The sequence below is a fragment of the Henckelia pumila genome, chromosome 2 (genome assembly GCF_033568475.1).
Source record: "Henckelia pumila isolate YLH828 chromosome 2, ASM3356847v2, whole genome shotgun sequence".
Taxonomy (NCBI): Eukaryota; Viridiplantae; Streptophyta; class Magnoliopsida; order Lamiales; family Gesneriaceae; genus Henckelia; species Henckelia pumila.
The window spans coordinates 193,219,114-193,247,057 of NC_133121.1; the positions used below are offsets into that span (position 1 = coordinate 193,219,114).

Sequence of the window (27,944 nt, forward strand, 5' to 3'; positions counted from 1 at the left end):
CTCCCGGCAGCACTCTCTTAGTAATTTCAATTTATTTTTCTTCATGTTTTTTCGAGTTAATTTGCTTAATTTCAATTCATCAAGCCTTACATATTCTAACAATTTATTGAGAAACACAGACAGAAAATACGTATAAAATAATTTTACAAATCGTCCTTGTTAAAATAATTTTAACCTTGATGAGTGTGAGCCCTCCATATCAAGCTTCTGCATAAGATTGCAGTATGCATCATGTGCGGCCCTATTACATGCAATGCTTTTCTTATCGAGGTATTTCCCCCTGCCAACAAATTCATCGTCCACGAAAAATTCAAATTCCCCCGTTTTCTTCCAATAGTCCCTAATCTCCACTTTAAATCCCATTTTCTGGCATAATTCGTGCAATCTTGTGGCTGGATGCATCTTTACAGATGCTGGTGTGACTAATGGAACCAACAAAGTTTTCATTATCTATAATCACCACCAACAAAAAAGAGAATTAATTAGTACGTTTTTAAGTAGCAATTTCCTCAACTCAAAAAGCATTGAAATTGTGTATATCATTATCAATTTCTTTTGTACGTAGATCGATAAAATTACTCAAATTTACTGTCATGTATGAATATCACATGTGCTTTCAGGTTAGAATCAGCATAGCGTGGAGTGACATTTACTCTTTACTTATGTGTGTATAGTGTGTTTTTGGATTAAAATTTAAAAATAATTTCCTAGTGGAGTAAAATTTCGATTCGATCACATTATATTACATAGAAATTAAATAAAAATTTCGAGAAATATACCTCCCAAGTTTTGTCCATTGAGGAGTTCGAGTCGATATATATAGCACCGATCAAAGATTCAACAATATCTGCTAGCACCTTTGGGGCATCAATGAGTCCAAATGAATGCAAAGGATATTTCTTCATATCTTCACTAAATTCCTCAATCTACATTAATTGCATACCAAATATTTTAGCTTTCGCAAAGAAAACACAAAAACTATTAAGATCGTTTAATCAATCAATTTTATAAAACAGATCTCTGACCTGTTTCGAATTACATAAAAGCAAAATTTTTCATTGTAAGTATGAATTGAGTCGACACGTCTAATAGAGATAGATCTGTGTGTCTGTGTAACACATGAAACTTATTTCCAAGAAAAATATAGATCTATATAGTATTAATTAGCATTGGGGAAAAATAAAAAAAATAACAAATCAGTAAATAAATCTGAATGCCAATTATGAAGACCAAAGAATGCAAAATTGAAGAGTAATTTTGCTAAATTAATTTGATATATTTTACTTTGTATCTAACCATATATCTATCTATATGTTCACTGTTTTATGAGCGCCAACCTAAAAAGAAACCGCTTTGGTTATCTCGGTTGTCCCATGGTTCTCAAATATTGGAAAATTCCAATGTTGTTTAATTTATTCTGAAAGGTTTACTGAGTATACACCCGAAGAACATTCACGGTTGTGGATTCTCTAGTCTAACCCATTTTCCACGTTCTTCCAACCGATATTTGTTGTTTCATTTTCACAAAATAGTTATATCCTTATTCAATTAAATCAAAAATTTCTCCATCAAAGAGCTACGTACCTTCATTTGTACGTATTCTCATAGGCCATTTCAAATATATTTAAAATTAGGCATTTCGATCACACGCACGTATTACGGGTGGTCGACTGGACTAATAGTTAATATAAATTAACTGAAACACCAATACTATTGCTTTAGTGTATAATAATGCATGATGCCCTTAAAAAAACCACTTTGGTAATTTTAATGAGCAAAAAAACTATTGTGAAACGGTTTCACAAATAAATTTTGTAAAATAAATTTTCTATTTGGGTTATCTAAGAAAAGTACTACTTGTTATGCTAAAAGTATTACGTTTTATTGTAAATATGGGTAGAGTTGACCCGTATCATGGATAAAGATCCATTTGACCGTCTCAGAAGAGACTTACTCTTAAATTAATAGACTTAATTACCTCCATTTTATTTGTAAACAAAATCTAGAGAAGAAAATTAATGTAATATCAACAACTCATTTTAAATTTAACTTTCAAAAATAACTCTCTCTCTCTCTCTTCCCCACTATCCCCATTGACGTCACCCGAGAAAATCGAGTAGTCCGGGTAGGCCTTTTAACAGACTTTAAAAAGGTATTCGGGTAATCAGTTCCATATTCGCCCAAGCTTTGCACACACTCGAACAAGAAAAAGGTTAGTGGGACGCCAGAAGATTTTCTGCGGGACGACTCCGATGCTTAAGTCATCAAAGTGTATATGCAAAAAATAAGATTTGAATTAATGTGGAGAGTGTTCATTAGAGATGAAGTTAACTCCTTACATTTACCTCTGTTAGAGGTATTTATAGGGCCTCGGATTCGCTGTCTCTTTTGAGATTTTCGGGTAGTGTCCAACATGCTAGGTCGTGGCCCACGTTTATTAATCATGCCCAAGCAGGTGGTCATGGGAGGGAACGTGTCCCTAATTGATCGGGGAAATGACCCACAAATCCTTGACCAAGTCTCCTCAACAGGGTAGGCATGCTCTCGAGCTACCCCACCCCCCCCCCCCCACCCCATAGCTTGTTTTCTTCCAGGCCCCTATCCTGCGATCCCGAACCTCGAGATTTCCTTCTCAGGCTGCTTGTCTTCTTTCCTCACCATTCTTAACGCCCATCCCAGGTCTGGTGATAGCACAGGTACTTCCTGAGGTATCACTATTCCCTCCTAAAATAGTCGAACTAGAGTCATGCTTGACATTCTGATTGATTAGCCTAGGACTCGAGAGGGAAAATTCATTTGTGTTTTTGAATTTTTGGCACGCTAGGGTTGGCATAGGCAAGACGTCAGGTCTAGTATGTGAAGAGGTGTGTACATGTCAGAATTGTTGTCAAACGTCCTTTCACCTATCCGACTCATCATGGCGTTTGCCCGGGCTAGCCGGCTGCCTGGTCCAAGTTCCAAAGCTCATCTTCGACGTTCATTTATCCCGCATTGGATGGCCCTGATCATTTCTCCGCCCCTATAAATATTCACCCTCCCTAACCATTTCACACTTCTGCTTCTATCCATTCCTTCTCTTCTGACTTCTGAGCTTCAGGCGTTCTTTGTCCTGTGATCTCCAGCTACCTCCCTTCTATGTGTCTCATTTTCGGCTATTTGTAAGTTTCCCTTCCCTTTCTTACAACTATCCAATTATACTTCATATACTTCTAGTTCCAATGCATGTGGCTCGTCTGGATACGATTCTGCCACCCTACACTCCAAATTATCTTTCCCCTGCCTCTTCCATCCCCCTATCGTTCATTCTAAATAAACCCCTTCATCGAAAAACACTCACCCATATGTAGTCGGGCCCTTTAGGGCCCAGGGCAAATGTAAGGGTAAAGAGAAAGTACCCTCGACCCTAGATCTCACTCCCACAAATAAATCCAGAACCCTGGATGGACATTAGTTTTCTGAGGTTAGGAGCACCATTCGCCTTGAGTCCATAGGAATCTCCAGGCTTTGGGCTATATACCTCTTTCATACTCTACTATTATCGCCGACCCTTTTGACCGGGCTGATTATCCCTAGAGGGATTCTATACATTTTTTTGGGACTAGGTTAAGAGTGGTCTCCGTTTCTCTAATCCCCCCATTTTATCCTAAGGTGGACCGATTCCTCCGGGTTCCTCTTAATGACCTACATCTCAATTCCTTTCGCATTATGGCTGCTACTTATGTTTTATTTACCACAAACAACCTGGCCATTACCCCCTTATCCTCCACTACTACTATGCATGTCGCTTTAATGAAGGGGTATTTTCCCTCATATCCCAGTTGAACTCTTGCTTTCTTGATGACATCCCTTCCTCTCTGAAGAGATGGAAAGAATAATTATTTTTCATCCAACTTCCTTCTACCTCCACCTCCCTGACTCAATTCCTAACAGACTTGCCTCCTCTGTCCGACCTCCCTAAGGTTTATAAAACAATGGAGCCTTTCCTCCGTAGCCAAGAGCTTGTGGAGGGCCAAAATACTCCTCTTCCACTCTAATCGAGGATGGAAATTCGATATTATTCGGTCCGAGTGCCCAGGTTGTGGACCCTATGGACAAGTTAATAGATGAATTCAATGCCTAAGATGCCCCACACGGTATGATTCTACTCTTTATTTATCCGTATTTGTGCTTTATTTATTTCTTACATGATTTCTCCATTGCAAAAATACCTAAGACTATGAAGCAAGATTTTTCCCAGAGGCGAGCAGCCGAGAAGGCAGCTGAAGAGAGAAAATTTGCAGCTCGACCGGCAGCAACTGAGAAGAAAGACCTGGCTCGTATGTAAACCGAGGAGAGGGTGGCCTAGGAAAAACAGGCCCAAGAGAAATGAGATGGGAGATCGTCATCACAACATCTGCAAACTCGCAGTCTAATCCAAAAGACCTGCGCACTCCCTCGAACCCATCTCTCTGTCCAGGACTCCGCCAGCAAGTACTTTGAGGGGACCAACCGGGTACTCTTGGTACGTTATCGAGGTTCTTATCTTTCACTTCCGTACTTACAATGCTAAGACGGCTATTTTTTCTATGCAGGGACTTAAAATGTTAAATGGCACCTACGAAGAGGTGTCCTGAGTAGCCCGTGTAGATACGAATAGAGTTCTGGCGGCTGAGGAGCTACACCACTATTTTGAACCTGAGCTGGAGCATTCCAAGACAACCAAAAGAGTAGGTCATGGTGGGTCTGAGGGCCACTGCGGAGGTGGCCTATCATAAGTTACATACTGCACAGACCGACCTCGCTCAAGCTCGGACGAAGGTAGAGGATGCCCGGGCCATAGCTGACAATGCCTCAGCAGAACTTCATGCCACCAAAACCCAAGCCTAGGGAATCGTGGCAAAAGCTAAGGCATCTAAGGTCCTAGCTTAGGAGGCAGTGGCAGCTCTGGAAGACCGGCTGAAGTTCGAGGAGTAGTTAAAGGCCACCTTCATTCTATCTAATGAGTTTCAGAAAGTCATAGATGACAAAGCCTATGCCTAATTCCAGACTCGTTCCTACAAATTCCAAGATCAATTTGAAACGGTTGGTCTCCTACCAGCGGATAAGGAGAAATTCCATGATATTGAATCCCTCCCGGCTACCTGAGGGGATCAAGCTAAAAATGAAACCCCAGGGTCCAAGATGCAGAGGAGGCCACTTCTACGGAGGCCGAGCTCGAGAATGTAGCTTAGGCAGTTTTAGAATAGGACCTCTGTACATGAGAATCTGAAGCCCCTATTTTTTACCTTCCCTATTTTTAATGGAACGATTTTTACTTGTTTTACGTTTTCTTTATCTATTCAATCCTAGCTGATATGAACGTCTGAACCCCCACATCATAAATGTTAAAGTGTAGGAACCCAACGGGTTCACCTCTAATTTATAATACCAATTTCTGGCTATTAAGATGAAATACCTTTAGAATGCTGAAAATTTTTTCAAAGTGTAAATAGTCACCCGCCCGTTCAGGGGATAAAGCCATGGGGTTCTTATCCCTGAACCCGAACAGGGCAAGAAATCACTTCAAACATGAAAATTTTCTAAGTGTGGGGTACTGACCGGGTTTTCAACAAGAGGTATCTGGGCCTTATGTTTCTCTTGGTTCAAATAAATGTGCTAGGGCCTCATGCATTCTGGGATTTGGGTGATAATGGGGCCTTATGCCTCCCGAGTATCAATAATATATGTCGGGTCCTCATGCCTCCTGGGTTGTGAAGAGATGTGCTAGAGCCTCATGCCACTTGGGCTTTTATAACAGATACCGATGCCTAATGCCTCCCGGGTTCTAAAGAGATGTGCCATGGCCTTAAGCCTCCTTGGATTTTAGGATAGATATCGGGGCCTCATGTCACCCGGGTTCTAAAGGGATTTGCCAGGGCCTTATGGTATGGACATTGGGGACTCATGACTTCCGATTTTTAAAGGGATGTGCTAGGGCCTTATTTCTCCTAAGCTTTTGGGATGGATACCGGGGCCTCATGCCTCCCGCGACTTTTGAGCGTAACAATAAAGAGAAGACTGAATTTCATTAAAAACACTACAAATGCATTACAAAGATTCTTAAGAATAATACTTCTTTAGATGACAAACATTTCAGGGTCTTTTGAGAGCTCGACCATGAAAATCATCAAGATACCAAGTTCCTGCACCAACCCTCCGAGTTACTTTGTAGTGACCCTCCTACCGAGAAACATTTCATGTTCTTTTGAGAGCTCGACCCTGAAAATCATCAAGATACCAAGTTCCTGCACCAACCCTCCGAGTTACTTTGTAGTGACCCTCCTACCAAGCTTCCAGTTTCCCCACCTATCTTGCGGGGTTAGCCTTCTTAAGGACAAGATTTCCTACCTAGAACTCTCGAGGTCTGAATCATTTATTGTAAACCAGCATGAATCGGTTTCGATAAACCTCCATTCGGATGGCCGATCACCCCATTTTTTCTTCAATCAAATCCAACTCCTGAGTCTGAGAATCTTTATTTAATTCCCGATAAGTCTCTACCTTGTCCGATGTTTGCCTTATTTCGATCGGAAAGACGGCCTCAGATCCATATACGAGGCTAAAAAGTGTGTCCTTGGTAGTTGTCCGAGGATTAGTGCGATAAGCCCACAACACACTTGGAATCTCTTCCACCCAATCTTTCCCGACTCTGTATAACCTAGTTTGGAGAGCTCGAACAATGGCTCAATTAGTGACATCGGCCTGCCCATTAGCTTTTGGATAGGAAATTGATATAAATGCTTGTCTGATCCCCATTTCCGAACACCATGTTGCTATCTTTCGTCCCTGAAACAGTCTACCATTATAAGATATCAAGTACTTCTTGGGAAGTCCAAACTGGAACACGATATTTTTCCACAGAAGCTTCAACACTTCTTCTTTAGTGATCTTAACCAAAGGCTCGGTCTCTACCTACTTGGAAAAGTAATCCACGGCCACCAGTAAGAAATTATTTTATGCCCAAGCTATATGGAAAGGTCTCACTATATCCAGACCCCATTGATCAAAAGGTCAAGATGCCCATATGGGCTGCATACTAACGGTCGGGTTGTGTTGGAAATCCTATACCTCTAGCATCCTTCACATAATCGAACTACCTGACCGGCGTTGGTATGCATTGTGGGCCATCAATACCCTGCTAACAAAGCTTTCCGAGCTAACCCCATAGCTCCCCCATGATCTCCACGACACCCTTCATGGATCTCTCGTAGCACATATTCAGTTTTTCCTTCTGACAAAAATTTAGGCATCGGGCCCTAGTAAGAGCGGTGATACAACCCCCCGTTAAGCACTGTGAAGCGAGATACATGTCTCCTAATCTGTTTGGACTATTCTGGATCCTCAGTTAGGTTCCCAGACAATATGTACTTTAGTAGTGGGGTCATCCAAGTATTTTATCGTAGGTCAGGCACCCCTACCTATATTGCTGCAATAGGCTCGGTCCGAAGAATGATTTCCCAGTTGGTGGAATCAGCCATGGATGCTGACATCTTGGCCAGGGCATCAGACTCACTGTTTTCTTCTCGAGGTATCTGTTCTATGCTCCAACTGGTGAATCCCACGCACAATCCCTGGATGAGCTTATGATATCTCAACATGCTCTCTTTTTGTGTATTAAAAGATCCTTTCACTTGATGTGACATCAATTTGGAGTCTGAATATAAGAAGACTCGATCTACTCTTGATTTCCTGGCTACCCTCAACCCCATGAACACAGATTCGTAGTATGCTTCATTGTTGGGCTCTTGGAAAGACAGCCACATTGCCATCTTAATTTTCTCCTTGGTTGTGGGGATAACAACGACCAAGACCACGACCCTAAACCCGACCAGAGGCCCCATCAAAAAAGACCTTCCATACCTCATCTTGCCCCATAGATACCATCTCGGTTAGGAAGTCCGACAACTCCTAGGATTTGACCGCAGCCCGGGCTAATATTCAATGTCATTTTATCCTAGATCCACCGTCCATTTGACCAATCACCCCAAGATATCATGATGAGTGATGATTCTACTTAGAGTGTTGTTGGTGAATACAATGATTGGATTGGACAGTGAATAAGGCCTCAATTTCCTTACCTTGATTCTTTCTCCTTTTTGACCAATACCGAGACGAAAGCATACTTGGTTTCCAAGAGATAAACTCAAATCCTTTCACCAAATATATGAATCAGGAAAAGGAAGTTATCCTTCTTGTCCACTGCTAAACCTACCACATCGAGCTTGGTGAGGTCATATCCATAATAGCCTTTACTTTTTATGATTTGACCTCTATTCCTCTATCCGTCACTTTGAACCCGAGGAATTTGCCACTATTGACTCTGAAGGCGCATTTCGTCGGGTTAAAATCCACACCATACTGCCTCAAGGTAGAAAATGTCTCCTCCAAGTCTAGTATGAATCAGCTCTTGGTTCGAGACTTGACCAGATGGATCTGATGATACCCTTGATAGGTATCCATCAAACATAGAAACTCATATCCCGAGGTGGAATCCACCATTGATCAATCCGGGGTAAGGGATAACAGTCTTTTGGACCAGCCTTGTTCAGATCCCAAAAAACTACGCACATTCTCCATTTTCCCATAACTTTCGGGACTAGGACCACGTTGGAAATCCAAGTAGGGAACTTGATTTCCCTGATCTGATTTGCTCGTAGCAGCTCCTGGACTTGGTCCGCTATGACCTTGTGTTTCTCGGGCTCGAAATGCCTTTTTTTTTCTTGATTGTTCAAGAACCCAAAATGATGTTCAGTTTGTTCCGCTACATGAGCCGGGATCCCTAACAACTTAGAGGAAGAGCAGGCAAAGATATCTGCGTTCTTCTCGAAACAAGTTCTCAACTTGACTTGAAGACCAGGTTCCAGATCCTGGGAAATTTTGGTGGTCTTCCCTTCTTGCCCAGGCATAATTTCCATGCCCTCATATTATTCTTTTAAAATAGTCTTTGCCTCTCCCACAACATACACTTGTCCGCTTTTCGATCCTCTACCATTTCCCTCTCTCTGGGCCTGCTTGTAATATACCAGATTAGATGACTGTCCCCATTGTATCAAGATAAGTCTTTTCAGCGTGCTTATGTCCTTACTCACACACACCATAAGAACTTCTTAGTGGGTCACCCATCATAAAATTGCCAAAATCCAAGCATGCTTTAACATTGGAGTTCTTATGTGATGAGCTTCCGATAAAAGATGCACCTTCGTGATATGATTATATAGTATATATCAAAGCTTTTGTACCTCTCATTCTAGTGTGGGGTCGGTTCGTTCATGCCACTTGTTAACCATTCATTGATGGGTTTCATCTTTGAGGTATTAACCACTCATATTGCGGACCATGTACCGCCTTAGGACACATGCCCTTGGATGTCAAATATTATCTACCCAGACTGTCTCTTCATAGCATTTTCAAGAGGATGGCTGGTCCCCCTAACCTCTCCTACCCTGTCTCCCACAGGGTATTTGTTCATTTTATGGTATGCTAAGGCCACATCCATAAGAGCATTCATAGTTGTCCTGCCCATGATGATGTTTTAAGGAGATGGGAATTCACCACTTTAAATAATGTCATCACTATCCTTCTCAAGTCCCCCGATCCCACAATCAAAGATAGGAACATTTCTCTAGAGGATATACAGTGTGACCTGCAAAACTATAGAGTGTCGTCTTGACAGGGCTCAAGATATATCCCTTCAAATCCATCTAGTCAAAACCCTCCTAGAAAATCACATTGACCAAGCTTTCGGAGTCTAAGGATACCCTTCGCACATCATAATTGGTAACTCTAGCCTATATAACCAGAGCATCGTTATGAGGCACACACATATCCTCCAGATCCCCGGGCCCAAAACTGATTATCGAGTTGTCCACCCAACCATTCACTTCTACACCAAGACTTTTCCTTTGACTCCAAGCTTTCATATATCGGTTGGATTCTCCATCAGTTGATCCATCTGCGATCATGTTAATGACTCCCCCCCATCGGGGCCTCCTCCTATCACCTTCCATCCTTCCGAGGGGTCGGCTCCAAATTTCCCTGGCTAGGTTGGTTAGATGTGGCCGGCTTAGAGGTCCTGGGTGAATTAGCTTCCTATATCCAAGGGGTACTCGGGGTTTTTTCCCAGTTGGTTTGCAGTCCAAAAGACTCTGTCTCCTCTAATCTTTCTTAAGATTCTTACATTCACTTGTATCATGGGCACAAATCCTGATGATGATCACAGTATTTCTGTGGCTCATTTTTATGAGGCTCCTCCTCCCGGGGTGCCCTTGTGGGGACAGACTCCTCCTCACAAACATGCACCATCCGATCTTGAGTACTTTTCAAGGGTGTGTGCTGGGTGAAGCATCCCAGGTGATCATTTCCTGAACCCGAGTGGCCTATCTTCATTCCGGTCTCTTTCCCTTCCCTCTTGGCTATATATCTTTTCTGCTTCTAGGAATCCTCCATGTTAATGTATTTCTCTGCCCGGGCCAAAAAGTCCTCAAAATCTCAGGGTTCTTTCTTCAATATGGATTAGAAGAGTTCCCCTTCCAGAAGCCACTGTGTAAAGGCTGTGGTTTTAGTTTCCTGGGCACAATTAGGAACCTCCAAGGAAACTTTGTTGAACTTCTTGATGTATGATCATAAGGCTCATCACCTGACTTTCTCAATTTGAATATACTGGAGCCATTATTCTTGTAACTCTTGCTACTATAGAAGTGTTGTAAGAAGATTTCCCTGAATTCTCCGAAAGACCGGATACTCTGATGATCCAATCTCCCGAACCACCTATAAGCCGAGTCCAACAAGGTAAACAGGAAAGCTTTGCATTTAATTCTATCCTCATAGCAATGCAGCATGGCTATGTTCTCGAACCGGGCCAAATTCTCCTCGGGTTCAGTGCTTCCATCATACTCTCGAACCTTACCGGATTTATAATGAGCGGGTGGGGCTCATTCACCCCTTCAGGGGAGAATGGCAAACTTGAGCTTTAACTTATTGAAATGATGAAGGCTCGGTTTTTCCCTCCAACTTCCAATTTTTTTTCTGGAGCTCATCTAGCTCCTCTGCCACCGTCGTTTCCTTTGAATCCATGTGTGTGAGTTCTCTCCACCCCTCTTGGACTTCTCTTTGGGATGCAAATCACCTTGTGATTCCTCTTCTTCATTGGGAACCTCCTTCTCTTTGGGAGGTATCTATAGTGCCAAAGCCTTCTGTACAACCGCATTGATCAGTAGTTCGAGGTATTAAGTAGGAATGGTGACATTTTGCTGAGGAGTTTTGGGAGGTGGTCCCTACCGATGAATCCCTGAATCTATGGTGTCCTTGCCTAAAGGATCCCAATGAGTCAGTGTTTTTAGTGAAAACCATATCGATGTTTATAGACTTGATTTTCCACAAACGACGCCAATGATGTCACCCGAGAAAATCGAGTAGTATGGGTGGACGATTTTTTGGGTAATGGGTATAAGTTCCAACTCACCTGAAAGAATTAGTCGGGTAACCAATGATCTATCCTCCCGAGCTCTGCACGCACTCGAACAAGAAAAAGGTTAGTGGGACGCATAAATATTTTTTGGTGTGATCACTCTGATGCTTAAGTCAACAAAGCGTATACACGAAAAATAAGAGTAGAACTAATGTAGAGAGTATTAATTAGAGATGAAGTGAACTTCCTGTGTTTACCTCTGTTGGCCTGGGTATTTACAAGGCTTTGGAGTCGGTGGCCCTTCCGAGATTTTCGGGTAGTGGCCACGATGTTGGGTCATGGCCCACGTTTATTAGTCATGCCCAAACAGGTACTCAAGCCCCCTCGCCATACTTTTCAGGTCGGGTCGGGAGCTTGGCTTTGGTGGTTCAGGAGCTCAGCTCGGAATCGGGCTCATTGGGAAGCTAGCTTAGCAGGTTGACTCAGCAACCTCAATAAGTTAGTTAAGATGTTAGGATCAGTTGTTTTTGGTGAGCTCAAGGTTCAACAACATCTCACTCACTACTCTACCTATTAGTCCCTATAGGGTAGCAACATAATGTCCTCATGATGGCAGGTCAACTCAGATTAAGCGTATCAATATTTTCTTTGTCAGACAGGATTCGAGCGAGATCTCATCCTAGATATTTGGGATTATGATCCCGAGATTCTCGTGTTCTTGATAAGGAAGGTATGCGCCAAATCCGGAGCACTCTCTTATAAATACCAGGTTCACTTTCATTATTCAGATTCCAAATTCACTCGAGTGCACACACCACTCACTATACTTTGTTATCCTAGCATCTGGCTTGAGCGTCGGAGGGGATACACCGGAACACCTTCCGGCCCCCCTTAACACTCTTGTTCGTGGTTTCAGGTCAGCAACAGCTCATCAGCCGTTGGAGGAGTTTCATTAGCTTGGCTAGTTAGCTCATCCAAGGAGATCACATTATTGATAAGTATCAACTGGCGTCGTCTATGGGAACTCTGAACTAAGACGTAGATATTGCAGGAAGAGGAAGAGGAAAAGGAAGAGGAAGAGGAGTTAGAAATGTGCGAACATGACTGTGGATCAGCTCAGCCAATTTATTACTCAAATGGTGAAAACGGCTATCAATCAGAATCAACCACCACCTACTCCTCCTTCATGAGGTCAGCCTAACCCAATGGATGCGATGTGGGAGGAGATCAGGAGATTGGGTCGACAGGTCGGAGGTCGGCCTGGGTCAATGCAAAGGTAAAGTCCGTTTTCTATGGTAATTCTAGACGAGAAGCTCCCTGCAAATTTTAAACAGCCCACTGTATGGGAGTATGATGGGAGCTCATATCCAGAAGAGAATTTGGGAAGATTCAAAAATGCGGCTTTATTGCATAGATATTCGGATGCAATCAGATGCCGGGTTTTCCTCACTACCTTGGTGAGGTCAGCTCAGCAATGGTTCAATATCTTGCAACCTGGCAGCATTCGGAGTTTCAATGATTTTAGCTCAGCTTTTGTCCACCAGTTCACCATTAGTAAGAGATACTTGAAGACCTTCCTTAGCTTGTTTAATCTAAAGCAATTTGAGATGGAGCCCGTGAGGGAATACATCCAGCATTTTAATACAGCAGCTCTAAAGGTACCTGCTGATACTTTGGTGAACTCTTTCACTCGGGGATTGAGAGGAGTAGAGTTCTTCAAGTCTATGGTTAAAAATCCTCCTTTAACTTTTGATGAGCTCCTTGGCCGAGCTGAGAAGTACGTCAATTTGGAGGATGCACAAAGGCAGAGAAGGGTGGAGGGGACATCTGGAAGTAAGCCAGTTAGTAAGACGGGAGCAAAAGCGGAAGGGAATGTGGAAGTAGGAAGAAAGAGGGTTGTGGAAGAGCCGAGCAGAGGTAAGGGCCCTTATCCTTATGTACCTCTTTCAGTGATCTTGGAAAAATCAATGAAAGTAAATGAAGAGAGGCAAGTGCTTGAGAGACCACGGAATTCTGAAAGAGGCCCACGGTTGCCTCCATCAGATAAATTCTGCGATTTTCATCAAGAATATGGACATTTCACTAATGACTACCAAAGTCTAGGTGAGGAGGTGCAGAGAATTATTTATGAGGATCCTCGAATCAGGGCTGGGCTGACTCGGAGGGCAAATCCTCCTCGTCAAAGCTCACGGGAGCAGATTGGAAAATTTTGAAGTAAATCCTCAGCTCAATCATTTTGCTTACCCAAACATCAATTTTGGGATAGAAGACTTGAAATATGTGACTATACCTCACAATGATCTTTTATTGGTCACTATAACTATTGCCAATTATGATGTGGCTCGTATCTTCGTAGACACCGGAAGCTCGGTGAATATTATCTTAAAAAAAAACCTTGGATCAGATGAAGTTGGAAGGCTTTGAATTGTACCCAATTACTACAGCATTGTATGGATTCACTGGTCATGCCTTGCAGCCTTTGGGTCAGATAGTGCTCCCATTGTCTTTTGGGAATGTGAGCAGCGAGTAACCAAAATGGCTTGCTTTACAGTGGTGGATGCACCATCTTCTTTTAACGAGATTTTGGGGCGACCTGCCCTGAGTGATTTCCGAGCAGTGGCATCCACTTACCATCAAAAGTTGAAGTTTCCAAGTGGGAAATAAGTGGGGGTCATCCGAGGTGATCAGAAGTCAGCTCGCTGCTCCCATTCCCAAAGAGGAGTCGAAGAGAAGTGGGGATGGTTTCAGTAGGTCAAGCACTGAGGACGCTTGACCCAAATGTGCTCTTAATGTATGAAGAGGGTCATGAGAAAGTAGAGCTGAGCTCCGGAGCTCAGGTTGTGAAATTAGCGGTTGATCTTAGTCCACAGATGAGGCAGAATCTTGTGGATTGTCTAAGGAAGAATCAGGATGTTTTTTCCAGGTCTGCATCGGAGCTCACGGGGGTAAGCTCAGAAATTATGGTTCACCGGCTCAACACTCTCTCGGGATTTTGGCCAATAAAGCAGAAGAAGAGGAATTTTGGACCTAAGAAAGATAAGGTCATAAAGAAAGAAGTTTATGAGCTCCTTAAGGCAGGACATATCAAGGAGGTGCAGTTCCCTACTTGGTTATCAAATGTGGTCCTAGTCCCTAAGAGCTCAAGCAAGTGTAGGATGTGTGTTGATTTCAGGGACTTGAATAAAGCGTGCCCGAAAGATTGTTATTTGTTGCCTTGAATAAACCAGTTGGTTGATTCCATAGCAGGTCATCAGTACTTATGCTTCATGGATGCTTACCAAGGGTATCACCAAATCCCCTTGGCGGAGGAAGATCAAGATAAGGTGAGCTTCACTACCTCACACGGGACTTTTTGTTACAAAGTGGTGCTCTTTAGATTGAAGAATGCAGGAGAAACTTATCAGAGATTGATGGACAAAGTATTCTCCAAACAAATTGGGAGGAATGTGGAGGTTTATTTCGATGAAATTATAGTGAAATCTCAATATGTTTGGGCTTGGTGACCAACTTGGGAGAGACCTTTGCTACGCTAAGGTCCTATGGAGTAAAGCTCAATCTTGAAAAATGTGTATTTGGAGTAAGAGGAGGCAGAAAGGATAACGGCCATGTCTCTCTTTATATCGAGGTCAGCTCATCGAAGTTTACCTTTTCTTTAGGGTGCTTTGGAAAGCCAAGAAGTTTCAGTGGGATGATGAATGCGGAAAGGCATTTGAGGACCTAAATAATGTACTTAGCTGAACTCCCTTTGTTGGGTAAGGCAGTGTCAGGCGAACCATTGTACATCTACTTATCAGCTTTGGAAGGGGCAGTTAGTTTAGTTCACATAAGACAGGAGGGAACCTCTCAACATCCCATTTATTTCTTCTCGTATGCTCTTAAGGGTGCTGAGCTCCGATACTCGAAAGTTGAGAAGTTGGCACTTGCTCTGGTTATGACAGCTCAGAAGCTCACTTATTTCCTATTGCATCCTATTGTTGTGCTGAATAATAGCCCCATTGGGAGAATATTGACTCATCCTGACATTTCTGGGTGATTGGTAAAGTGGACTACCGATCTCAGTTAATATGACATTCAATATGAACCAAGGGCAGCCATTAAAGCTCAAGCATTGGCTGATTTCCTAGCTGAGACAAAACACATGGAAGGGGAGGACTTGTAGAAAGTATGTATTGATGGTTCTTCTAATAGAGAAGGATGTGGAGTGGGGTACTTTTGATATCCCCTCATGGAGATGAGAACAGATTGGCAGTCAGGTTGGATTTTAGAGCTTCCAACAATGAGGCGGAATATGAGGTTGTGTTAATCGGCCTTCGAGCAGCTAAGCAAGTTGGGGCAGCTCGGGTGCACCTCTATTCTGACTCGCAGTTGGTAGCTCAGCAGGTGAATGGATAGTATGAGGTTAAAAGCGAAAATTTGAAAGAATACATGAAGGAGATAGAGGAAGCCAGAGGTCTCTTTGATGAAGTGGTGTTTGAACAAATCCCTAGGGAGAATAATGAAAAAGCAGATTCTCTTGCCAAGATGGTCAGCTCACTTCATAGCTAGAAGACCATGGAGGTAGTTGTGCAATTGGAGTTAACACCATCTACTGATCTCACACCATTAGCTCAGGAAGAGAGTGATTGGAGGAGAGAGCTCTTGGGATACATGGAGAATGGTGAGTTACCAAAGGATCCAAAGAAGGCATGTCGGTTGAGGCACCGGAGTTTCCGTTTTGTGATGGTGTAAGGAATTATGTACAATAGGTCATTTTCTGGGCCCATTTTAAATTGCTTGGGCCCCAAGGAATCTAACTATGTTCTAAGGGAGATACATGAGGGGTATTGCGGCAATCACTTAGGCTCTTATTCCCTAGCCCGCAAGGTGCTCTTAGCAGGATACATCCGGTCTACTATTCTGAAAGATGCCCTAGCTTTGGTGACTTCTTGTGACAGTTTCCAACGACACAGCAGGCTCCAACACCAGCCAGCAGCAGTGATGAAGGGGATAGTGGCAGCATGTCCCTTTGATCAGTGGGGAATTGATATTATGGGCCCTTTTTCCTCCAGCCCCGACTCAGAAGAAGTTCTTGTTGGTTGCTATTTATTACTTCTCTTTGGGTGGAAGCGGAGTCTTTGGCTCGCATCACTGAGTAAGAGGTTTTGAAATTTCTATGGAATAATATAGTGTGCAGATTTGGAGTTCCTCGGAAGCTCATTTTTGATAATGGGAGGCAATTTCAAGGAGCCCGGGTGCAAACATGGTGCAAAGAGATGAATATCCAACAGCACTTCACCGCTGTCCATTATCCCCAAGGCAATGGTCAGGTGGAAGTGACTAACATTTCATTGGTCCAAAGTTTGAAGGGTAAAGCCCAAGGAAATTGGGTGGATGAGCTCCCTAGTGTGCTATGGTCATATCGTACCACGCCTAGAATTGGGACCGGAGAAACTCCTTTCAGTTTAGTGTATGGAAATGAGGCCGTCCTCCCAGCAGAGATTGGAGAAGAGTCAGCTCGGGTTATTTTTTATGATGAGAAGAATAGAGAAAATAGGATGGAATACTTGGACTTCATAGAGGAGAAGAGAGAAGAAGATGCCATCAGGATGGAAGCATACAAAAATAGGATAGCTCGGTCCTATAATCTTCGAGTGCGCAGATAGGGATTTCAGGTGGGGGATTTGGTGCTAAGGAGAGTTCAAGATGTGGCTATGGGGAAGCTCGATCCCAAGGGGGAAGGACCATTCAAAGTGGTGATGAGGCTCATCTCGGATACTTACTACTTGGAGGATTCAAAGGGAAAGAGGCTGAAGAGACCTTGGAGTGCTTGTAATTTACGCAAATATTTGGTCAAGAGTTTAATTTTCTTTTGAGATTGTATTTCATATAAGAGACATTCTACTTCTATAAGAAACTTCTTTTCCAGGAATTTTAATATGAGCGCACCATTTACCACCTTGGTCAAGCTTACTTGGCTATTGACCTTGGTTCATTACAAAAGCTTGAACACAACACACATCACCTTAGTCACGCCACCTTGGCCCCTGACTTTGGTTCAGCTCATTACCTTAGTCACGCCACTATGGCCCCTGACTTTGGTTCAGCTCATCACCTTAGTCACGCGCAACTTGGCCCCCCTGACTTTGGTTCAGCTCATCACCTTAGTCACGCCACCTTGGCCCCTGACTTTGGTTCAGCTCATCATCTTAGTCACGCAACCTTGGCCCCTGACTTTGTTTCAACTCATCACCTTAGTCACGCCACCTTGGCCCCTGACTTTGGTTCAGCTCATCACTAGGGTCACACCAGCTTGGTTTAACGCACACGCAGTAGACATGATGGACCACCTCATATTGAGCTCACCAAGATGCTGAGAATGAGAGCAAGTTAGGTCGGGAGCTCGAGATCTCATGTAAGCCTTTTGGACACATATGGTAGGTCAGGTCGGGAGCTCCGACACGGGGAGCTTGAGAGCTCGGCAAGATACCCCGCCATATTAGGCAGCTTGAGAGCTCGACTGAAGGAGCTCAGTCATGGCAGATCAGCTCGTCCATTTCAGCGTTTGGCTTCTTGAGCCGCATGTTTCTTACTCACTTGAAAAATTCACATGATCCTGCAAATTTAATCTTGTTTTGGTCATTATGCCTCCCTTCGGGAGATCAGCTCACCTCAGGGTGTTAGGATTATTTTAGTGCTTATTATGCTTCCCTTCTGGAGCTTAGCTCACCTCTAGGTGTTAGAATTATTTCAGTGCTTATTATGCTTCCCTTCGGAAGCTCAGCTCACCTCCAGGTCTTATAATTATTTCAGTGATTATTATGCTTCCCTTCAAGAGCTCAGCTCACCTTCAGGTGTTAGAATTATGTCAGCATGTATTATGCCTTCCTTAAGGAGCTCAGCTCATCTTTGGGGGCTAACAACATTGTGATCTCTACCTAAGGTCAGCTCATACTATAATTACAAGGAAAAAACTAGTAAAGGAATGAGCTGGCATACTACAGAAAAAAATTAGAAATGTTTACACCAACAGTTATACAACAGTTTAATTGTTTTCACCTTCACCCTCTTTCTCTCCTTCGCGTGAGGTGAAGGACAGGGCACACTTTTCTACGTCTAGAAAATCAAGGGGAATCCCTTAGAGGGGTGTAGTCGGCCTCCTAGAACTGTTTGGTGCATCCTTCGAAACCTTTGGCCAAATAGCCATAGGCCTTCTCAGCAACCACGTCCAAGAACTCCTCTGATTCCATGAAGGCCGCTTTGAAGCCCTCTTCTCCCTTTGACAACTCGGCCCGAGCTCCCTCTAGCTCCTGAGTTGCTTGGCCGAGCTGATCCTGAGACCCCTTGAGCTCCCCCAGAAGAGCTTCCTTCTGTACCTCAGACACCCGCAGCTCATTTTGTAGCTTGAGCCTCTCCGCCTGGAAGCCCATACGCATCTCCTCCTTCTGAGCCTCGAGATTGGCTGTCACTACAAAAATTTGGGTATCAACAACATAAAAAAGACAACGGTTTTTTAACAAAATCGTTGTCTTATGGTCTTTAACAATGGTTTTTATGAAAACCGTTGTTGTTGGCCATATTTTAATAAACAAAGACAACGGTTATATGTCAAAGAAAATAGTTTTTAAAAATCGTTGTCTATGAGTGTGTTTTTTATGGTCTACGACTACGGTTTTTTAAAAAATCATTTTCTATTAGCGTGTTTTTGGAGGGTCTACGACAACAGTTCTAAAATCCATTGTATTTGTTTAGGGTCAAACCGTTGTCCTTGATTTTTTATTTTCTAAAAAAAATTATATATTATTTTCCTTGGCTTGCACATTCATTTCCATATTCTTCAAGTTCGTGTCGTGATTCTTTTTTCGTCTCTCAACCCTAGCCGCCCACTCTTGCCGTCGAGTCATCTTCCTTGTCTCCTGAAACATAAAAATTATTTTGTGGTTTTGTTCCCCACAACATAATCTTCGTTTTGATCCAAAGATCAACTGATTTGAAGTCGTTGTTTTGTTCCTCCCGTCAACCTTTTTCCTCTCTATTTCAAGTCGTCGAATCGATGCTCGCTTGCCTGAAAATGGAAATTAGCCGAGGAGTTTTGTTTGTCGCACTGCAAGCTTCGATCTAAGCCTTGAATCTCGAGTTTAAAATCCCGATTTGTGTGACTCGAAGCTTTGAGATTGAGACAGAACAGCGCGTTGTTCATCTTCTTTTCGTTTCAGGTCGTTTCGTGTACTTTTAGACTTGATTCAAAATTTTAGAAAATATTTGAGCCAAGGCCAATTTTTTTCGAGCCATTCATTCACGTTCGGGCCGTTCGGCAAGTTTTCTGGCAAAAAATTGCTGCCCCAATTCCAACTTACTGTATTTTGAGTCTTAGGAATTATTTGAGCTCGGGTTCAGTTTTTAATCCAATATTCCAATTGTTTTCTTCTAGTTTGTAAGCTTCCTGGATTCGGGATGTTATCCATTTAGATTTATTTCATTTTTATTGCAATTATGATACTAATATTGGTTATTAATTTTGTTTATGTTGTAGGTGTGATGGTTGGACTACGTCGAGGTATATATTCGTCGATCTAATAATTAGTTTCGGATTGTTTAGTGCAAAATTTTGAATATTTTACTGTGTTTAGATAGTGTTGGACTGTTGGTATTATTTTAAGAATTACCGAGCAAATAGAATCTCCGAAAGTTGAATATTTGAATTTTGATAATTTTAGTTTAATATTTGGACAAATGATTCAACTTTTTGAATTCCGAAGCAAATATGTATTGAATTATGAAAGTTTGATGAAAAGTTAGTTTCTTGACAATTATGAGATTTTGGATAAAATTATTAAGTTAGAAAATAATTGTGAGTGGAAATAGTTGGAATTTTGGTTAATAAATTTAACGAGTTGATTTGGGTGGAATTTTAGATCTTAGCTAATTGCACGTCGCTCCTTGCCCTCATGTCAGTGTTTCTATCGGGTGTTGGATTCCAAAATCTTTATATGGTAAGGTATATAGTGTTAGTTTTGAATTGTGGCATGTATTTTTAGTAATATAGTAGCAATTTTTGAAGTTTTATGACATATGTATATGTTAATGTATTTCCGTGTAATGCAAGTGAATAAAGAGTCTAAATTTTTATTAACTGAGAATTATGCTTTCGATTTTTGAAGATACACTGAACAAAAGTTTTATCTCTATTTTTTGTCTTTGAATTGGTACTAGAATCATGTCATTTTATTTAAATCAAAAGAGATATTCCCATTTTATTGAATCTGGCATGTGTTGAGATCATAGTGCAAATTTGCACACTTTTTTTTACTATTATTTTAGAATCTTTAATTTATCGGGACATAATTCGAAGTTGAGGTTCAAATTAAACTTGTAGATAATTTTGTGTTCTTTGATTTGAAACTTGTAGATAATTGTGTGTTTTTTTATTTGACAATGGTTATAGGACATTTATCTGTGGTTTATACCCTAAGGATTTTGGAATATGATTCATTGAAACTTGGAACTTTTTGAATTGGCTTTAATATGACACTGGTTATGATTGAATTGGATTTGAAATGAATGAGATGTGGAATTTTTACTAAACTAGTGCAGGTAGAGAGTTTCATTCGGGTCTTTACATCTGTGTGGCATTCTTTGAAGGTTAATTTTCTCTTTCATTTTAACTTAGTATTGTTACTACCACAAATCTTCATGAAGACAGAGGATATCTTGCTGATCGCATAGGATCTAATATCATTAAAACTGCCCAAGTATGTTTTTTCTTGCTGTCTTCTTGTCTGGTTTCATGGTTTCTTGGTTTTCGAATCGACATTATAGTATGAGGATCTAATATCATTATAATTCCTCAATTTCTTCTTACCAAGATGGAATTTTGTTGTTTGTTAGAATGATTGAATTCTGCAACTCCTTCAAGTATGTTTTTTGATCCTTGAATCTGTCATTTTTTTTGTTTCATAGTTGTGTATTTTTGAGTTCTTGTTTATATATGATTGCTGATCATTCCATATTGAACTTAGCATCTCTTTGCAGGGTCTAGAGCTTAGCATCGATAAATTTGATGTACAAACAGTGAAACTTGCGGGTACTGTTGTGGATTTTAAAAATGTGCTATATATTATGAGTATGATTTTTAATTTTATATGTTGTTGAAATATTTCATATATATGGGTTTTTTGCACTTGTCTCAGAGATGGAAACTGGATGGAGTGATTACCAAGCTTAGCAACCTCAGACATTTGGTTTTGATATTAAAACACAACTCCGGTTATCTCGATCTTCTAGAACTTGTTGTATTCCTGGATGTGTGCCCCCTTCTACGCAAGTTGCACTTGTCAACAAAGGTATTCATCATATTTATACATCTAGCTAGCTACTACACCCTTCTTCACCATATATAGATATATATGATAATGTGTTTTTATTTATAGGTGGAAAGACCCACATTTAATCTAAAACAAGCATGACAGAGAATTCGCAAACAGTTGCAGGGGCAGGCCATTTCAAAAAATGTTGAGATTATTACCTTTGAAAAATTTTAGTTTCAACCTGATAATATTTGAACAGGCATCTTGGAATTTGGCAAACTTTATTATTTAACTAAAAAATATATTGTTTAGTTGAATTACCATTGGATTTTGCTCTCTTTAACATGACCTAAAGCTGCAATCTAAGCACTGGAATGCATAGGACAAGTTCTTCTATGACAAATGCTATAGGTTAGTCATAGTTTACTTATAGATTATGTCTTTTGTTGTGTGTTAGGATTAATTCTTTTATCTTTTTTTTTTGGATGTGATATTAAATTGGTAAAGATTGGTTTAGACTATGGTATAACTTGTGTTCTTTTTGTGCTTCTTGTTTCTGGGATTTATTTGTTTGTTTGTTGATTTCCGTCGTATATTTCATTTTCTTGGTCCAACATTTTGGTTGGTGATTGAAGGTGTTGGAGTTGGCTGGAAATACTGCGTGTGATAGCAATAAGAACAGGATAATCCCTAGGCACTTGCTTTGGCCATGAGCCATGAGGAACAATGAGGAGCTCGGGAAATTACTGCAAGTTTTATATTTGATATTTGGGTGTTCCGCTGTGTATTGAATTAGAATTCTAATTTCGAGTGATTTGTAATACTGAAAAATTATATATTAAATTTTATTTTTGAAATTTTAAATTTTGGTTTATTTATAATATTGAAATTGAAATTTATATATTAATTATTATTTTTTTGTTTTTTATATGAAAAAAACAACGGATTTTATCCGTTGTCGTAGGGGTCTAAAACTGTTGTAACTGATGGTATTGTTAAAAGCACGTCCAATAATAACGGATAAAATCTGTTGTCGTTTCCCCTCAAAGACAACGGATTCGTGCCTACGACAAAATCCGTTGTCATAGGGGCGTACTTTTAACAACACCATCAGTTACAACAGTTTTTAATCCCCTACATCCGTTGTTTTTTAGCGTTTTTCTTGTAGTGTATCTCCCTCTCGTGATAAAAGGTCGGATTCTCCAGTTTCTTATTTAGCTCGACAATGTGAGCTTCATAGTTCCTGGAGTCTTTGAGTGATTGCTTCCTGGTGATGGAAGCTCGGAGAGATACCTCAGCGTTTAGGGCGGCCGCCTAACATAAGGAAAAATTAATGTAAGTGCTAGTCCGACCTGAGCAAAAAATAAATAAAAATACAAGTTACCTCCGCTAAAGCAGTATTGGAGCGTTGGAGAAGCTCAGCCGATCCGAGGCCCTTTACATAGTCTGCATCGGCCTGGGAGAGCATATCTCGGAGGACCGAGCTGGCTGCGGGGGTAGGCTCGACTTCCACGATTCGGAGCTCATCATGGTACATGTCGAAGAAATTGGATCGACACCGCACCACTGGGGTTTGGGGTTTCTCCGACCTGACCTGCCGAAGAGGCACTACCTCAAGAACAGTGGATTTTCCTGAGTCTAGCTCTACCACCTCGGGGCGGGGGCTTGACGTAGCACGTCTTTTTGAGCCCTTAGGGGGAGCAGTGGAAGGTTCGGAGGCAACAGCAGCGAAGGGGCGAAGGGGCCTTAGACTTAGATGAGCTCCCTTCGGCCCTCCCTCCTGACTGAGCAGCTGCCTTCTTTTTCTCCAACATCCTTTTCATGGCAGCCTCCATGAATCTTTTTTTTGAACAAGTAAGAAAGGAGGTCAGTCAAAAAAAAAAATCGGAGCAAGGGCGGGGAAGAACCATACCTAAGTTACCTCAGACCGAGACATCGGCCGAGCTGAGCCCGTGATGACAGAGCAAAGCCTTCGCGAGAAGGGCAGAAGTATCGAAGCAATTTTCCCCTATGGCCCTTTGGGCTCCTGTAAATAGCTCCCCCTGTCGGAAGCCCGGGGCGGGGACATGTAAGAGGGGGAGAGTATCCCTCCAAGCTAAGCATATGTCCCAGACGTCGGAGGGATGAACAAAGAAGAAGGAGTTTTTTCCATTCTTGTTTGAACTGGGAGAGCCCTTAAAGAACTTGCAGTTAGGTATACTCTGCTTCCGGGGAGCCGGAACCAGGGACGGGATATGAGGCCACAAGAAAATAAAAGGGGCCCTCCTTAGAGCATTTGGGGGGAAAAAAATTACAGATAGTAAAACAGCTTACCTCAAAGCCTAAGGTCCTAAAAAGAACTACAAAACTACACAGAGTTCGGAAAGAATTAGGGGTAAACTGCCCTAAGTGAAGCTCATAATAGCAGCTGAGCTGTTGAAAAATTAGAGGGAGGGGGAACCTAAGCCCGGCCTCCAATTGATCTACATAAAAGGTATAATATCCCTCCGGGGGATGGTCAGCTCGGTCATCAAGGTCAGAAATGATGAACTCATAGTTCTCGGGGGCGTGGGACAGAGTTCTTATTTTGTCATCGTCCGAAGCGTCTAGCTCGAAAGGGTACAGATCGAACCACGGCACCACAGGGACCTCAAGGTCATTACCCAGATCATCATCCCGAGTTGAAACCGATGCGGGAGCAGGATCCTTGCCTTTAGGATTTCCTATTGAGGTAATTGCAAGGGAATCATATCGATCCACCTCGTCAAACACCTCATCCAAACTCTCCTGTGGGGGGTGGGGTGAGGAAGCCATTAGAGAGGGTATGGGCTTACTTAGGAAGCTCGGAAAACTAGGGAAAATAGGGAGGAGGAGATTGAAGAAAGCACGAGAGCTCAGAAAATGAAATCGAGAGAGAATCCACAGAAGCAAAAAACGAAGAAAGTGAATGAAATTTTTCGCAGTGAGGGTCTATTAAAAGAAAGCTCAGATCAAATCGGACCGTTGAATTTGGACAGGTGTACAGCTCATATCAGCTAGAATTCGAAAAGTTATCATTACACGTGTTGATGTCATGTCTTGTCAGAGTGACAGTTGTGCCTACCCATGCACCTCGGCTCGGAATTTTCTTAGGGTCATCTCCAAATAAAAACATAACAAATTTCGAGTCTTTGACCTCAGTTTGACTTTTAAGGGAGGGACTTGTTATACCCGAAGGAGGAAATTAGCTTAGCTCCTTGATGACCCTAAGCTCGAGGATTCTTGATATCCAACCAGGGCGGGTCGGGAGCTCGGCCAAGCCCCCTCGCCATACTTCCCAGGTCGGGTCGGGAGCTTGGACTCGGGAGCTAGGGAGCTCGGCCAAGCCCCCTCGCCATACTTTTCAGGTCGAGTCGGGAGCTCGGCTTCGGTGGTTCAGGAGCTCAACTCGGAATCGGGTTCAGCTGTAAGCTAGCTTAGCAGGTTGGCTCAGCAACCTCAATAAGTTAGTTAACATGTTAGGATCAGTTGTTTTTTTGTGAGCTCAGGGTTCAACAACAGCTCACTCACTACTCTACCTATTAGTCCCTATAGGGTAGCAACATAATATCCTCATGATTGCAGGTCAGCTCAGATTAAGTGTATCAATATTTCCTTTGTCAGATAGGATTCGGGCGAGATCTCAGCCTAGATATTTGGGATTGTGATCCCGGGATTCTCGGGTTCTTGATAAAGAAGATAAGCGCCAAATCCGAAGCCCTCTCCTATAAATACCAGGTTCACTTTTATTATTCAGATTCCAAATTCACTAGAGTGCACACACCACTCACTATATTTCGCTATCCTAGCATCTGACTTGAGCGTCGGAGGTAGGTATGTCAATGGGGCGGGTTTGGCCAAACCCGAGACCCGCCCCATTAACAAAATATGGACCCATTACCCGCCCCACGCCATTTAAATATACTTTGGATCCGCCCCACCCCATATCTTAAATGGGACGGGTTGGACCCGTTAGACACATGAGACCCACGAATTTATTAAATTTAAAAACAAATCTAGCTGTATGAGGTAGTCGAAAGGAAAAATAAAATCTTAAAATTGATATTTCGAGTATTATATGCAAAATAAAACATTAAATTACTTATCGATTAAAATTGAATATGAAACTTATATCATAACAATGGATGTAGGTGGTGGTCGGAGGTTAGGAAGTCACCGGAAGTTAGACAAATGTCGAAAGATAGGTAGACAATGACCAGCTGTAGCCTGTGTTTAATTAAAAACATGATAAAAACCTATAATTTTTATATGTATGTATTATATGAGGCGGGTCTTATAAAACCCATTACCCGCCCCATACCCTCTCGGGTCTGAAAAAATGGACCCGAGACCCGCCCCAAGACCCATTTCGTGGACCCAAACCCTCCCCACATGAGGCGGGTTCATTGCGGGTTTGGGTACAACCCGGACCCATTGACATCCCTAGTCGGAGGGGATACGCCGGAACACCTTCCGGTCCCCCTTAACAGTCTTGTTCATGGTTTCAGGTCAGCAACAGCTCAAAGCCATTGGAGGAGTTTCATTAGCTCGGCTAGTAGCTCATCCAAAGAGATAACATTATTAATAAGTATCAATTATATATATATATATATATATATAGCCTTGTAGTCAAGAGAAAAATCAAATACCGAAAATATTGAACGTGTAAGCCAAGAAATCTATGGGCTGTGATTATTTTCACGTAGAATATTCCACTATAAGATATAGTTTTGGAAAGTCAATTATTCGAGTTGTTGTCCAAACCTACCGTTCCAACACAATTTGTCAACTTCAACTATATTTTTATAATTTAATTAAATATCCCATTAATTTACCCAAATTACATTCCATCTTTAGTCATTTTATGTACATCGAAATATCAATAGTTTCTTAAATAAAGAATTTCGGAATTCATAATTTCTATAATCAAAATATTGATATAAATGTTATCATTTGGAATCTAATCAATGAGTCGATAACCGTAATCGAATCGATCTCACATATTAATGCATGTGTAGATAGGATGCGTGATCATAACATCATGATATCATTTGTTTTGTACATGACAGAGTTAGACCTAGTCTAGGTTTCAAAAACAATGATTCTTAGTGTTCAAGAAAACATATTCATTTGCCGATTTCTTATGCCTAAAATGGAAATCAAATCGCTAACTAAACCAGAAATACACTTGGAAATGACAAAATAAACAAAAATAAAAAGACTTCAGCATTTACCTTATTTGCAAGTAGAGGCTTGTTGTGAAGCAAGAACTTATGCAAGCTATACTTCATCGCCACCCGTGCGAGCTTTTCATTATCGACGTTGGCGGCTCGGAGCTTCGTTAACTGGCCGGGATTCAAATCCAGGTGCGTAAAGTACAACTCTCTAGTGACCAAGAAGTTCAAAACCGAATCACCGATGAATTCGAGCCTCTCGTACGACGAACAATCCTCTTCGTATGAATGGTGGGTGAATGCTTGCACCAACAAGGTTTTGTCCTTGAATTCATATCCCCCAAGGATCTCTCTTATTTCCATGACCAAGTCACGAACATGTACCTCCCCGTCTCCGTCGTCTCCCGAGCTTTTACGATTTCCGAAGTCGAGTGGTTCGGAATCGTCGAATATTTCTACTCCTTCATCGTTTAATGGAACAAGAAAAATGGAGAGATGGGGTGGCTTTTTTCGTGTCTTGGATGTCAAGATTTAGATTTCAGGATGTTATTAAGACCAATTAAGTTTAGGCAAAAACTCCTATGAGACGGTCTCAAGGATCATTTTTATGAAACGGATCTCTTATATGGGTTATCCATTAAATAATATTACAATTTATGTTAAAAGTATTACTTATTATTATAAATATGGGTAGGGTTGACCCGTTTTACGGATGAGACCGTCTCACATGAGTGTTACTCTTTTGGGCAAACATTTCCGTAAGACCGTCATCATTGAGACGGGTCAACTCAATTAAAAAATTACCCGATTCTTGTTTCAATTGGATCTTCGTTAATTCGCTCAAATTAACTCTCACAGCTCCGCAATCGTACTCTGCTCTCTATGCTAACTCTTCGCAGCGCACAGGTGATTCTTTGCGGCATTTCTTTTCTGATTTTTTTGTTCGACTTGCATGCTTTTTTTTTAATTATTATTATTTATCCCGTTAATTCAATTGGATTTAGGGTTCTTATTTTTTTGGTCCGTTAATTCAATTGCGTCTCACGAATTCTTCTCTGTTTCAAG

The 27,944-nt window shown here is 41.7% G+C and overlaps 1 protein-coding gene across 1 annotated transcript; it reads right to left on the reverse strand.

The window, feature by feature from the left end:
* Positions 1-43: 43 nt before the first annotated feature.
* On the reverse strand, positions 44-27,633 carry LOC140879282 (ribonuclease 3-like protein 3). The gene is made up of 4 exons (XM_073282959.1): positions 27,607-27,633; positions 26,940-27,395; positions 780-926; positions 44-450 (listed from the first exon to the last, which is right to left on the reverse strand). Exons 1-4 carry the CDS (start codon positions 27,631-27,633, stop codon positions 160-162), a joined length of 921 nt encoding a protein of 306 aa, XP_073139060.1. The 3' UTR covers positions 44-159.
* Positions 27,634-27,944: the final 311 nt, after the last annotated feature.

Excerpts from the sequence above, each read along its gene's own strand:
- LOC140879282 (XM_073282959.1), bottom strand. The coding sequence starts at position 27,633 with ATGTTTGCCCAAAAGAGTAACACTCAT. Across the intron at positions 27,396-27,606 it reads CCCAAAAGAGTAACACTCAT|ACACGAAAAAAGCCACCCCA; the intron begins GTGAGACGGTCT and ends TTGACATCCAAG. Across the intron at positions 927-26,939 it reads AGCCTCTACTTGCAAATAAG|ATTGAGGAATTTAGTGAAGA; the intron begins GTAAATGCTGAA and ends CAATTAATGTAG.